Source organism: Schistocerca americana, chromosome 4, assembly GCF_021461395.2.
Source record: "Schistocerca americana isolate TAMUIC-IGC-003095 chromosome 4, iqSchAmer2.1, whole genome shotgun sequence".
Classification (NCBI taxonomy): domain Eukaryota; kingdom Metazoa; phylum Arthropoda; class Insecta; order Orthoptera; family Acrididae; genus Schistocerca; species Schistocerca americana.
In genome coordinates, this window is record NC_060122.1 from 65,816,818 (window position 1) to 65,832,100 (window position 15,283).

Below are 15,283 nucleotides of genomic sequence, written 5' to 3' on the forward strand. Positions count from 1 at the left end.
ACACTTTTTCTTCTTCACTGTAATATTCGATTAAAGTAATGTCTTTAGGATACACTCCATACATACTTTTATGACACGCTTCATTAATAATAACACCAACAGAACACTAAGACACCATTTTTTCAACTGCATGCTTCAAGAACATTTAGCTAAATAATGTGAATAGACAACTGTTGGTGTAAGGGGGAAGACAAGTCAGACTTGTATAGGCTTTCAGATGCAATTGTTGGCCTGCTGAAACAATTACCACAGCATTGTTTCGACAAATAATCATTGGCTAGTGTAATGTGTTGTGTTACATTATGCAATTGGTATACATTATTTGATTAGCCTACCAGATATCGCAGATGTTAAAAAACGTATTTTTGACTCATGTTTGTAATCTTTTTTCCATAACTTCCAATTGACTCTCAAAGTTGAAATTTATACTGAAGTTTGATATCATAAAGGTCTATTAACTGTGAAATTTTTAGATTTTATTTGGTCCCCCAACAAAGATATTGCAGGCCACAAAATGGAAAAATTAAAAAGTAAAATCAATTTTTTAAAACAGTGTAATTTTTTAAGTGTAAGCTGCTCTCCATTGATACTCTATAAAAAGTAATTATACTATACAACATAATAGCATAAAAAAATAAAGCTGAGAAATTAATCTTTCTTTGGGAAACTACTGTTCAAAAATTCAGTTTTTTTAATTTGTGGCTGATAATTTTGAACTATTAAAAATATATTAAAGACTACATTCAGCTAAGTGATAATGATGTTAATTTGTAGCCCAGAGTGTGTTGAACTAAATGCATTTTATCTTAAAGCCTTGGACAATCCTCTACTGAATAATTGTAAAAAAATTTAGATATTTGCAAATACGCAAGAATGCATACAGCCGGAAACAAATATGGCTGCCATTTAAAAATAATAAACAATAAATTTTTTAAAAATATTTTTGTGACTACTGAACATTGGGGAATTCCACTCAGCAAATATAAAATTTTTCTGAGATGGTCAAGCAACCAGTGGTGGACCACTTGGTGTGGATTGACCCTGCAGTGTTAGCGATAAATAAATGTTGTTCTGTGAAAAGTTCAACCAGCAGAGTTCCTCTTTCATTATTTTCCCCCAGTCCATGTTCTACTATTTTTCTTTTTCCTCCTCTTTCTTTTTGTAAGTAATTATTAGTAAAGTCTGAAAGAAATTTTGTTGTCTTTAGGTACAAGGTGACTGATGGTTAAATTCAGATGTATCTCTTCTACTAATTTCAGAACCTCCAAACGGTTTTGATTTTAACCGTGCAGATTAGCTTCTCTTGAAAATGTCATGGAGATGGCAAGTTAACAACCCTCAGCAAATTGCTACACTATTAACCCTTCAGCAGCAGCAGCAGCAGCAGCAGCAGCAGCAGCGACAACAACAGCAGCAACAACTACCAATTCGGTGGGTACATGAATATCAACATCAACTCCCGCAGACACAGTTACATCAGCGGCAGCACCATAAACAGCTGCAACATGATGTCCAGCAACACCATCAGCAGCAGTTGCAGCATCCATTGCAAAGAAGAGTTCCATCGCCGTGGCTAGATGTGTCCTCTTCACTCGTAAGTGAATCATTTCATTCACAGGTTAGACTTTCCTTTAAGTACTGCATTAATTTTAAGTTATTTATTATAGGATAAAAGTTTTGTGTGTTTTGCACATAATTTGCTGCTCATCCAAAGATAATGACATTAGATTAGTGTTATATGCATTACATATAAATTGGAGTGCCAAAGAAACTGGTATAGGCATGCATATTCAAATATAGAGATATGCAAACAAGCAGAATATGGCCTTGCAGTTGGTAAAGCCTATATAAGGCAACAAGTGACTGGTGCAGTTACTAGAGTGGTTACTGCTGCTACAATGGCAGATCAAGATTTGAGTGAGTTTGAACATGGTGTTATAGTCGGCGCACGAGCAGTGGGACATGGCATCTCCAAGGTAGCGATGAATTTGGGATATCCCGTATGACCATTTCACAAGTGTACCTTGAATATCAGGAATCCAGTAAAACATTGTTGTGGCTGGAAAAAGACCCTGTGATAACGGGAAGACTGAAGAGAATCGTTCAACGTGACAGAAGTGCAAGCCTTCCGCAAATTGCAGCAGATTTCGATGGTGGGCCATCAACAAGTGTCAGCATGCGAACCATTCAATGAAACATCATCAATATGGGCTTTCAGAGCCAATGGCTCACTCGTGTACTCTTGATGGCTGCATGACACAAAGCTTACCGCCTCGCCTGGGCCTGTCAAAACCGACAATGGACTGTTGATCACTGGAAACATGTTGGCTGGTCAAACGAGTCTTGTTTCACATTGTATCGAGCAAATGGACGTGTACGGGTATGAAGACAACCTCATGAATCCGTGGACCTTGCATGTCAGTAGGGGACCGTTCAAGCTGGTGGAGCCTCTGTAAAGGTGTGAAGCGTGTGCAGTTGGAGTGATATGGGACCACAGACACATCTAGATACAACTCTGATACGTGACACACACATAAGCATCCTGTCTGATCACCTTCATCCATTCATGTCCATTGCATTCCAACAGATTTGGACAATTCCAGCAGGACAATGCGACATTCAACGCATCCGGAATTGCCACAGAGTGGCTCCAGCAATGCTTTTCTGAGTTTAAACACTTCTGCTGCCCACCAAACTCCCCAGACATAAACATTATTGAGCATATCTGGGATGCCTTGCAACATACAGTTCAGAAAAGATCTCCACTCCCTCATATTCTTATGGATTTATGAACAGCCCTGCAGGAGTTGAAGTAGAGAGGATATAAAATGTAGACTGGCAATGGCAAGGAAAGCATTTCTGAAGAAGAGAAATTTGTTAACATGGAGTATAGATTTAAGTGTCAGGAAGTTGTTTCTGAAAGTATTTGTATGGAGTGTAGCCATGTATGGAAGTGAAACATGGACAATAAATAGTTTGGACAAGAAGAGAATAGAAGCTTTCGAAATGTGGTGCTACAGAAGAATTCTGAAGATTAGGTGGGTAGATCACATAACTAATGATGAGTATTGACTAGAATGGGGGACAAGAGGAGTTTGTGGCGCAACTTGACAAGAAGAAGGGACCGGTTGGTAGGACATGTTCTGAGGCATCAAGGGATCACAAATTTAGTATTGGAGGGCAGCGTGGAAGGAAAAAATCGTAGAGGGAGACCAAGAGATGAATACGCTAAGCAGATTCAGAAGGATGCAATAAGTACTGGGAGATGAAGAAGCTTGCACAGGATAGAGTAGCGTGGAGAGCTGCATCAAACCAGTCTCAGGACTGAAGACCACAACAACAACAACTACCACAGGAGTCATGGTGTCAGTTCCCTCCAGTACTACTTCAGACATTAGTCGAGTCCATGCCACATCATGTTGCAGCAATTCTGCATGCTTGCGGGGGCCCTACATGGTGTTAGACAGGTGTATTAGTTTCTTTGGCTCTTCAGTGTATTTATAAGGAAATGCAATCAAATAAATATCAGATGAAAACTTGTTTTTACTAGGTTGTTTACATGCCCCCCCCCCCTCCTTCTCCCCCCCCCCCCCCCCCCCCCCCCCAACACAACTGGGCAGTAGCTCATATGAAATGATTATTGATTTGTCTTGTATCCCCTTCTGCTATGTCTATCTCAACCCAAGATGCCAGTCTCACTTTATCCTCATTTAGTCCCACTTCTTCCAGAGTTTCATTCCCATTTGTTGAGTAAAGTAATGTCTGCTTTTCTAAACTGTTTTGTTATACATTTAGCTGGCTTTTAAAGTTTCGTGTTACTGCCAGGAAAGGACACTAGTCATTAAAATGTGAAAGAGTTTGTAAATACACTCTAATTTAGCAACTGTGTCCCCTGAAGCACACTTCGTAACACAAGTCTGTTACAAGTTGTGTGAAGCTGGTAGTGGTATTGAGGAAGATATTCTGCACAGCTTTGCATTAGACTCCTGTAAATGCTTTCAGATTTCCAGTAATTGATTCAGTGTAAGTCATACCTGAGATAACACGATTTATCAAACTTTGTGATCAATGAGATAAAACAAGTCTCCTGTTTGGATCTGTAGGTGGGGACTGCTGAGGAGGATATCATCATCAAGAAAAGGAAGATGTATTCTACAGGTCACAGTGTGGAATGTTAGATCCCATAATTGGGTTGGTATGTTAGAGAATTTAATATGGGAAATGAGTAGGTTGAAGCTAGATATAGTGGAAAATTGTAAAGTGTGGTGGCAGGAAGAATATGACTTTCGGTCAGCTCAGTATAGGGTTACACAGGTTAATGCAGGAGTAGCTCTAATAATAAATAAGAAAACAGATGTGTAGGTAAGCTGTTATAAATAGCCCAGATATGCACTAACTTAATACAACCACAGTGGGGCAAGAATATAGCCGAACTACCTCTGCACGTAATGAAGAGAGTGAAAGACTGTGTGATGAAATAAGAGAATTATCCAGATATTTAAGAGATGAAAAATTGTGATAGGTGACTGGAATATGCTAGTAGCTTTCTTTATATTTATATTGTTATACAATCCTGTTTCTTTCTGAGTTTTGGAATCCACCAAAAACACTGCTCTTGGATGTGGAATTCCTACTACTTTATATGGTCGACAGTATTTCACCACTGCAAAATTTATATATTTGATAATAAGTAGCTAAGGCTTAAAATGCATACTTAACATCTTGTGTTGCCTGAGCTCCCCTATAAAAGAGATACAAAACCCTACCATTAGTCATAACAGAAAAGGAAAGGTAGAAAATCACACATACAAAATGTACAAAAGTGCAATTATTTCACTCAAAGTTTATAGTCGTTCATTGACATATGTTCTTTATATTAAAATATATAAAATGACAGGCTTTCTGTTAGTGCTTTCATGCTCTGGGAAAGAACAGTAAGAGATGCCTCTAGAATACAGATAATAGGGTAATTGAAGAGGAAGAAATTGCTTCACAGAAAGCTAAATATTAAGTAACGAAACAGTTAACTGGGACTGCTGATGGACATCACTCTGCCAAAAGGGTGCAAATTCTCTTGGGGATTTGAATTTCTTTATTGTATAATTGTTATACAATCCTGTTTCTTTCTGAGTTTTGGAATCCACCAAAAACACTGCTCTTGGATGTGGAATTCCTACTACTTTATATGGTCGACAGTATTTTGCAAAAAAAATTACTGGTCCCTTTCTTTATATTTGAACAATGTGGTGGTAATCCTTAACCATTACTATTTCATTTGTATCAAATACTGGTGTGTTGCATGTTCATTGTATTCCCTTGCCCTTAATTTTTGCTTGTTTGCATAGACTGTTACTACCATCTTATGGAATTAATCATATTCTACCATTTTTGTAGGTGATCATTTAAATAATTCTAATAGTGATACTACAATAAAATTTTTATGCATAAGTTCAGCAGGGGATATCTCGTAATCAACAAACTACCACACATGTCTGAGTGTAGCAGTTCATTGATTCTCATTTGAAACTCAGGAACTAGGTGTTTCCTGAGTAGTATTCTTCCATGTAACATGCTTCTCAGAACATTAAGTTCTACGCAGTCACCATCTCTCTTTCATTGTGTGTTCACAAGGGTTCAACGATGGTGTTATTTTGAAATAAATGTGTGTTAGCACCTTCTCATGCTAGAAATTCCATAGAGCTATTATTTGGCAACTGTGATCCAATATTAATTAGTAACCATTGAGGTTTATCTATATCTGTAAAATCCTCTGTGAAAGAGGTTGTTATAGTAGTCGTGTGTACTTGTTTAATTGGATATAGTTTCACACATTTCTACCAAAATTCAATTAGAAAAAAAATATAGGTGTCTCGTCTTCTACCTTTAGACAGTTTACCAAAACAATTCTGCTGTTTTTAAATCATGTAAAGCCTGTGGAATTATAGGGTATTGTTCACATAGTACATTCATGTTATCTTCTATCAAACAATGGCAACTCCAAGTAGGAATATAAACAATGTAAGATGAGAGAGATTGCTAGTTACCCTAAAAATGACATGTTAAGTTGAAGACGGGCATAGTTAAAAGAGACTTACACATAAGCTTTTAGCCGCAGTCTTTGTCACAAAAAGAGAAACACACACTATTTATTCAGACAAGCAAGCACACCTCATGCACACATGGCCGCCAACTTTGACAGCTCAGACCAGAATGCAACTCTTACTTGGGATGGAAGCAGCAGTCTGGATGGGCCAGGGAAGGGATGGGATAGAAGTTACAGGAGGGGGGGGGGGGGGGGGCAGGAGAGCTGTCTGGTGGAGTATGCAGGAACTAGAATGACAACAGGTACAGTATCAGGAGGTTGTGAGTCAGGAAGGTGGGGAAAACGGAGTGAAAAAGCAGAGGAACAGTGAAAGATGGGTGGGTGCATTGGCAAAAGGGTGGCAAATAATGAGCATGGGAGATGAGAATGGAGAGGAGGAATTGGAGGAGGAATTGGAGGAAGGGGGTGGAAATTGTTGGGTGAGGGGGGGGGGGAGGGGGGTGCACAGTATGTTATGGTAGGTTGAGGTAGGGACATTTATGGGAGCGGAGAACTTCTTTTAAATGTAATTCCATATCTGCATTTCAGAAAAGCTGATGGTGGAGGGGAGAATTCAGATGGCTCGGGTAGTGAACCAGCTGTTGAAATCAAGCAAGTTATGTTCAGCTGTATGTTGTGTCTACTTTGCTCTTGGCCACAGTTTGGCAGTGGCCGTTCATCCTGGTGGACAGCTGGTTCGTAGCCACACCAATAGTAAAAGCTGTGCAATGATATTCAGCAGAGCTGGCAAATGACATGGCTGCTTCCACGGGTGGCCCGGCCCCCGATGGAGTAGGTTAAACCAGTGACAGAACTGGAATAAAAAGTGCTGGATGGTCGGAATGGGCAGGACAGATAACTTTTCCAAGGGTGGGATTTAATAGGCAGATTGGGACAGGGCAGATAATTTTTCCAAAACTGATTTGTGTAAGGCATACTTCCAGTTACTGCTGTACAAGTAGTTCAAGCAATATGTTATGCCCAACACTCATGTGGCATTGTTCCAGTTTTAAAGACTGGTTGGAAGTGCTTCAGCTCCTGCTATTTCCTCAATGATTTCTGGAACAATTAACAGCAAAGCCCCTTCATTTACAAACTATTTGGACAATTTTGTCATCATGGGTCATACATGTGCTGAACATTTGGCAAATACAAGGCAACTTTTTTCAAGTTCTTTCTGTGGCTGGCTTTAAGTGCAACAAGGAAAAGTGCTCTTTCTTCCACAAAGAACTTGAATATTTGGAACATGTTATTAATGTTCATGGTGTTCATCCTTGTGATTCTCACTTGTCTGCAATTAAAGATCTGCCAGTGGCCCATAACATTAAGGAGCTCCAAGCTGTCATGGGCAAGTGTGCATATTATATTAAATTCATTGCAAATGCTGTGCAAATTGCCATGTGGGGTAATGTATTCCCTGTGTGTGGTCCCAAAAATGTCAGGACGCATTTCAGCAATTAAAGGACACATTATCATTATTAAGTCGCTGTTGTTGGATTGATTTTGATCTAGCTAAGCCTGTTGTGTTAGCTATGGATGCATCTTTGTACAGGATTGATGCTGTGCTATAACAGGTTGTGTTGATTGTCCTATTGCTTTTGACTCAAAAATTCTCAACACGGGTTTGGTTGTTGTACAAGGCCACTAACCAAAATTTGAATACTAACTTCTTGTCTCAGTTACTGATCAGTACCAACAGTGTTTGAGTCATCTGAGGGATCATGTTATCAAATCAGTACTCACGATTTTTAAAGTCTTCAAACTTTCCTTACTTTTGTTGGCTTATTGCCGCAGCAGTTGCTTTGACCCAACTCTATAGGTTGTTCTGTCATACATGTGCCATGCCTGGCTGTGTAGTTTGAAAGAAATTCCTCACCCAGTGGCACATTTGCTACTTTTCGTATCATGGCACACTATCTGCGCAGTCAGGCTGTATGTTGTTGCACGCAGAGAATGATGGTGCACATGTTGTGATTCCTCACTTCCTCAGTGGGAAATTTGGTCTTGATTGCACCAAGGTCACTGGGGTGTAGTTAGAACAAAGCAACTCACCCAATATCACTGCAGTGGGCAGGGCATGGATGCCCAGATTGAGCAAATAACTTCTCATTGTACTTTTTGTGTGGAACATCAATCAGCTCCACTGCAATGCTGTTTTGAGTGGCCACATTTCTACGGAGTGAGGCAATGCATTCTTATTGATTTTGCGGGTCCATTCTGGAACATGCAATGGCTTTGGTGGTAGATGCATACAGTGAATTTCCCTTTGTTGTCCCATGACATCCACCCTTGTTGCATGTACGATATCAGCCTATCGGCTTTGCTTTTTATTTTTCATCTTGAAGTTCTTCCTGAGATCCATATCTTGGACAACATATTGCAATTCACATCAGCTAGTTTTCATCAGTTCTGTGCTACCAACAGTATATACAATTGTCACTACTGCACTGTTTCACCCTCAGTTTCATGGTAAAGCTGAAATATGGGAGCAAGACTAAAATGTTTTTCTTTCCTTATACCACTCCTTGCCACATGACAGGAAGGCACTGGGGTTTTAGATCTCACAATATTGTTGTGCATTGAAGGTCTCTTCCTAACACAGAAATTCTACTAAAATGATGCCTTTTTAGTCGTAAAATACTGAGGCCCTGAATTTTTTGCCCAAAATTGTGGTTTCGAACTTTTTTTACACCAGCAATTGGGGTGATGCCACTGTGACAACAGACATTTTGTCTCAGGCACATAATGAGCCATCGCATTTTACTGCCAGTCATGATAGAGATCAGAAAATCACCGTCTTCCAATTCAAGTTACTCAAGTAATTTGCAGGTGGTACTGACACGATTTTTCTTGTGATGCTCTGTGAGCTGTTTCAGGACCTACCTTGCTCACAGTTGCCATATTCCAACATTTTTGTGAGTGTCCTGTAGAAGAGAGTTCTGGAGAGTTATGGAAACATCAAAGAAATTTCATCCACTGTCAACTGGTGGTCTTCACAAACAGTTTCCTCAATTTTTTTTCACCAACACATCAGTCAAAATGAGGGCTTTCTGCTCCTCTATTCATCTTGAACATTTGCTCTGTTTTTAAACTTCCCACACCACTTAAACACACTTGCTCGTACTGTTCATAACACCTTCGCTGTAAACCATTTTGATTTCTGAAAAAATTTTGAAATGTGTGATTCCTTGTGAGTAGGAAGCAGGTCACGGCGTGTGGCTCACACTTGGCGTGATTTCTTACTGACAACTTTCGCACAACTGGACACTACAACATGAGTTTATATACTACCATGTTCCTGCAATGCTCATTCTGGTTTGGGGACCCCCAACTACCACTCAGTGTTGCCAACCCTGTAAAAGCAAACCTCCAGAGCCCATTAGGGTCATAGCACAATTGCTTTCTGAACGTGCCTCATAACATGCAATTCCCAGCATTCTTGTTTGTTGTTTTATTAGGTGGCAGGTATGGAGCAGTTTAAAGGCAAATCTTCACCATTCTTGTACAGCACCACATTTCAAAAGCTTCTATTCTTTTCTTGTCTGAACTGCTTATTGCCCATGTTTCCCTTCCGTAAAAAGCTGCACACTAGACAGATGCCTTCAGAAAAGACATCTCAAATTTAAATTTTTATTAGGTGTTAGCAAAACCCTCTTTTTCAGAAATGCTTTTGTTGCCATTGCTAGTCTGCAATTTATATCATCTCTAGTGAAGACGTCATTAGTTATTTTGATGCACAAATAGCAAAACTCCTCTACTACTAGTAGTGTCTCATTTTTCTAAACTGATTCCCTCAGCATCGCCTGACATTCCATAACCCTTATTATACTTTTGTTGATATTGAATTTATAATATGTTTTTCAAGACATTTTCCATTTAATTCAACTGTTCTTCCAAGTCCTTTGCTGTCTCTAATAGAACTCAGTGTCAGTTGCAAACCTCAAAGTTAATTTCTTCTCATTGAACTTTAATACTCTTTCCAAATTTCTCCCTAGTTTCCCTTACTGCTTGCTCAATGTACAGATTGAGAAAGGAGTGAGTCAGAGTTGTATCCTATCCCTGATGGTAGTCAAATACTGCAACCCTTTCTCATTCTTCCACTTTAATAATTGTATTCTGGTTTCATTAGAAACTATAAATAACCTTTATATTTGCCATACTTTATCCTCACTGCCTTAGAAATGTCAGAGTGTAGTCCAGTCAACATTATCAAAAGCTTTCTACAAATACTATAAACATGGTTTCCCTTTCTTTAACGTATATCCTAGAGGGAAATCAGAGTGTCAGTATTGCCTCAGATATCCCAATTTTCTCTGGAAAAAGACTTGCTAAACTGTATTCACAGCTGTTAGCACCTGCTTTCTTTGCAATTAGAATTATTACACTCGTCCTGAAGTGTGAGGGTATTTTGCATTTATCATGCACAACAGGTGGAATAATTCTCTCATGGCTGGCTCTCCCAATGACCTCTGTAATTCTGTGGGAATGTTGTGTACTGTGGTGTGACATGTAGTTTATTCAGATTAGCATGTTACACCTCTTTCTCTTCAAACCAATAAAAGATGTTCATGTAAAAATGTTGTTTAGGTAGTTAGTACGTACAGAACTTCCTACTGTGCACACATTGGTTTGATGGATGTATAGAGTTGGAGCAAAATGTGCGAGCACAGAACATCAGCAAGACATGACAACGAAGGGATCACTTATGCTTTTGTGTCACAGCTTGGCAGTGTTTTGGAAGGCAGAGAACAAGAGGCACTCTCAAAAATGACAATACCCGAGGAAACAGTTGACTGAGACTTACGAGAAATGTAATTCTGTTCTTTTCTGAGATTCTATTCTGTTTGGAGTTGATGTTCTGATTTATTGATTAATTAGACTGTAATTGTTATATTGGAGCAACAAAAAAAAGGAGAGTTACTGAAAGTGTTTCTGTCGTTCAGTAGCTTGAATACTTTGAAGCTCTCTTAAAGCCCTCGACCCTCTGCAGGCAGAGAAGTCACATGGCAAGAGATTGTGGCACTACATAGCATGGCACTATATCAAGAAAGTTCAAGAAAGGCGAGCATACAAGAACAAAGTTAAGGTAGAAAGTATCCAAGATAGCATCAAGGCGATAGATTGTTAGGTAGATAACATATCGTTTGGACTTAGTCCAGCCCCATAACAGCAAAGTTACATACCATTTTGTCACACTAAGTCCAGGTTGTTGATAAAAGGGGCAAAGAGGAGAAAGTTTTATCAAAAATAAGAAATATTTTCACAAAATAATGGAAGAAAATACAATGGTGCCTTGAGTAACTGCGGTAAACGGTGACAGATATATAGTGCAAGCACATGCTTTAGTGTCACTCAAAGTAATTAAAATATTTAAAAGAAATAATTTGCATTCAGTGAAAACCAAAGGAATTTGAATTGTTGCATAGAAATAAATAAAAGGAAATAGTTGACCATAGCAACAAGGTCAACAGCAAGATATTTTCGTGTGCTTGAGTAAAAACTTTTGGCATGCAAGTCAAGACGCAGTACACCGATAATGCAGAAAAATTCAGAGTGCTGATTTTGAGGTTATGAGTGCAGCATTAATCTCTGACAATGTTTCTGTGGCAGCCAGCCAATGCAAGGCAGAGCTGCTTCGCTTCATAATGCATGACCCACGCATGACGTATCAGCAGTGCAGTACAGCTTCCTGTGCACCCGTTTACGTGAGATGGAGTAAGTCCCAAGCTGAGATTATTGTTTAGTGATTCATTGTGAGGAACTGTAGATATACTTTATCGACTGTGAGGAGATATAAAAACTGTGTAATAATTTTCAGTGCTATTTAACGGTTATACTATTATTATCTTCTTTCCTTTCTCAGGCTTAGGTCTGGTTAAAAATGGAAAGTGACGCGGACCTTGATCAAGTGTGACTTCCTTTTAACTGTACGGTATATGTTACATTGCATTTAGGAACTTTCGGGTAATTGAACATGTATCAGTAATTACAGATTTCTGTAGTTGTATATATACGTTTGGATGTAGCTGTATTGCGTTGATGTACTGGTGGATATTGTGTGGTATGACTCCTGTAGTTGATAGTATAATTGGTATAATGTCAACTTTATCCTGATGCCACATGTCCTTGACTTCCTCAGCCAGTTGGATGTATTTTTCAATTTTTTCTCCTGTTTTCTTCTATACGTTTGTTGTATTGGGTATGGATATTTCGATTAGTTGTGTTAATTTCTTCTTTTTATTGGTGAGTATGATGTCAGGTTTGTTATGTGGTGTTGTTTTATCTGTTGTAATGGTTCTGTTCCAGTATAATTTGTATTCATCATTCTCCAGTACATTTTGTGGTGCATACTTGTATGTGGGAATGTGTTGTTTTATTAGTTTATGTTGTATGGCAAGTTGTTGATGTATCATTTTTGTTACATTGTCATGTATTCTGGGGTATTCTGTGTTTGCTAGTATTGTACATCCGCTTGTGATGTGCTCTACTGTTTCTATTTGTTGTTTGCAAAGTCTGCATTTATCTGTTGTGGTATTGAGATCTTTAATAATATGCTTGCTGTAATATCTGGTGTTTATTGTTTGATCCTGTATTGCAATCATGAATCCTTCCGTCTCACTGTATATATTACCTTTTCTTAGCCATGTGTTGGATGCGCCTTGATCGACGTGTGGCTGTGTTAGATGATACGGGTGCTTGCCATGTAGTGTTTTCTTTTTCCAATTTACTTTCTTCGTATCTGTTGATGTTATGAGATCTAAAGGGTTGTAGAAGTGGTTATGAAATTGCAATGGTGTAGCCGATGTATTTATATGAGTGATTGCTTTGTGTATTTTGCTAGTTTCTGCTCATTCTATAAAGAATTTTCGTAAATTGTCTACCTGTAGGTTTTGTATGTCGATAAATCCCCTTCCTCCTTCCTTTCTGCTTAATGTGAATCTTTCTCTTGCTGAATGTATGTGATGTATTCTATATTTGTGGCATTGTGAACGTGTAAGTGTATTGAGTGCTTCTAGGTCTGTGTTACTCCATTTCACTACTCCAAATAAGTAGGTCAATATTGGTATAGCGTAAGTTTTTATAGCTTTTGTCTTGTTTCTTGCTGCCAATTCTGTTTTCAGTATTTTTGTCAGTCTTTGTCTATATTTTTCTTTTAGTTCTTCTTTAATATTTGTATTATCTATTCCTATTTTTTGTCTGTATCCTAGATATTTATAGGCATCTGTTCTTTCCATTGCCTCTATGCAGTCGCTGTGGTTATTCAGTATGTAATCTTCTTGTTTAGTGTGTTTTCCCTTGACTATGCTATTTTTCTTACATTTGTCTGTTCCAAAAGCCATATTTATATCATTGCTGAATACTTCTGTTATCTTTAGTAATTGGTTGAGTTGTTGATTTGTTGCTGCCAGTAGCTTTAGATCATCGATGTATAGCAAATGTGTGATTTTGTGTGGGTATGTTCCAGTAATATTATATCCATAATTTGTATTATTTAGCATGTTGGATAGTGGGTTCAAAGCAAGACAGAACCAGAAAGGACTTAATGAGTCTCCTTGGTATATTCCACGCTTAATCTGTATTTGCTGTGATGTGATATTATTTGAATTTGTTTGGATATTAAGTGTGGTTTTCCAATTTTTCATTACTATGTTTAGGAACTGTATCAATTTAGGATCTACTTTGTATATTTCCAATATCTGTAGCAACCATGAGTGGGGTACACTATCAAAAGCTTTTTGGTAATCAATGTATGCGTAGTGCAGCGACCTTTGTTTAGTTTTAGCTTGATATGTCCACTCTGTATCTATTATCAGTTGCTCTTTACATCCTCGTGCTCCTTTGTAGCAGCCTTTTTGTTCTTCATTTATAATTTTGTTCTGTATTGTATGTGTCATTAATTTCTGTGTAATGACTGAAGTTGTTGGTAGGCATGTTATGGGGTGATATTTTGCTGGGTTTGCTGTGTCTGCTTGACCTTTAGGTTTCAGATAAGTTATTCCATGTGTAAGTGTATCAGGGAATGTGTATGGGTCTGCAATGTAACTGTTAAATAATTTAGGTTATAATAGAGGGAAACATTCCACGTAGGAAATATATATCTAAATCCCTATATATCTAAATCCCTATGAAATCCCCAAACCACCTTCCCTACCCTCTGGCTCCTACCCTTGTAACCGCCCCCGGTGTAAAACCTGTCCCATGCACCCTCCCACCACCACCTACTCCAGTCCTGTAACCCGGAAGGTGTACACGATCAAAGGCAGAGCCACGTGTGAAAGCACCCACGTGATCTACCAACTGACCTACCTACACTGTGACGCATTCTATGTGGGAATGACCAGCAACAAACTGTCCATTCGCATGAATGGACACAGGCAGACAGTGTTTGTTGGTAATGAGGATCACCCTGTGGCTAAACATGCCTTGGTGCACGGCCAGCACATCTTGGCACAGTGTTACACCGTCCGGGTTATCTGGATACTTCCCACTAACACCAACCTATCCGAACTCCGGAGATGGGAACTTGCTCTTCAATCTATCCTCTCTTCCCGTTACCCACCAGGCCTCAATCTCCGCTAATTTCAAGTTGCCGCCACTCATACCTCACCTGTCATTCAACAACATCTTTGCCTCTGCACTTCTGTCTCGACTGACATCTCTGCCCAAACTCTTTGTCTTTAAATATGTCTGCTTGTGTCTGTATATGTGTGGATGGATATGTGTGTGTGTGCGAGTGTATACCCGTCCTTTTTTCCCCCTAAGGTAAGTCTTTCCGCTCCCGGGATTGGAATGACTCCTTACCCTCTCCCTTAAAACCCACATCCTTTCGTCTTTCCCTCTCCTTCCCTCTTTCCTGATGAGTCAACAGTTTGTTGCGAAAGCTTGAATTTTGTGTGTATGTTTGTGTGTCTGTCGACCTGCCAGCACTTTCATTTGGTAAGTCACATCATCTTTGTTTTTAGATACATGTTAAATAATTTAGTTAGATGTGAATGTGTTGAGGTGAACTTCTCTAGCCAGAAATTTGCTATTTTATCTTTTGCAGGGGCTTTCCAATTGTGAGTATAATTAATTGCTCGGGTGACATCATGTTGCAAAATTATCACTTCAGGCATTTGTGATATAATCTTGTATGTGTCTGTTTCTGCTTGCATCCTCCGTGCATGTCTGTTATGTTGTACCGGGTTTGACCATATGTTG

At 38.9% G+C, this 15,283-nt stretch overlaps 1 protein-coding gene across 1 annotated transcript in view; it reads left to right on the forward strand.

Annotated features, from left to right (window-relative positions):
• The first annotated feature begins 1,309 nt into the window (after positions 1-1,309).
• Positions 1,310-15,283, forward strand: part of LOC124613261 — a 151,751-nt gene continuing 137,777 nt past the window's right edge. The window contains exon 1 of the mRNA XM_047141953.1: positions 1,310-1,431. Coding sequence (XP_046997909.1) covers positions 1,310-1,431 — 122 coding nt within the window. The remainder of the gene's footprint in view (positions 1,432-15,283) is intronic.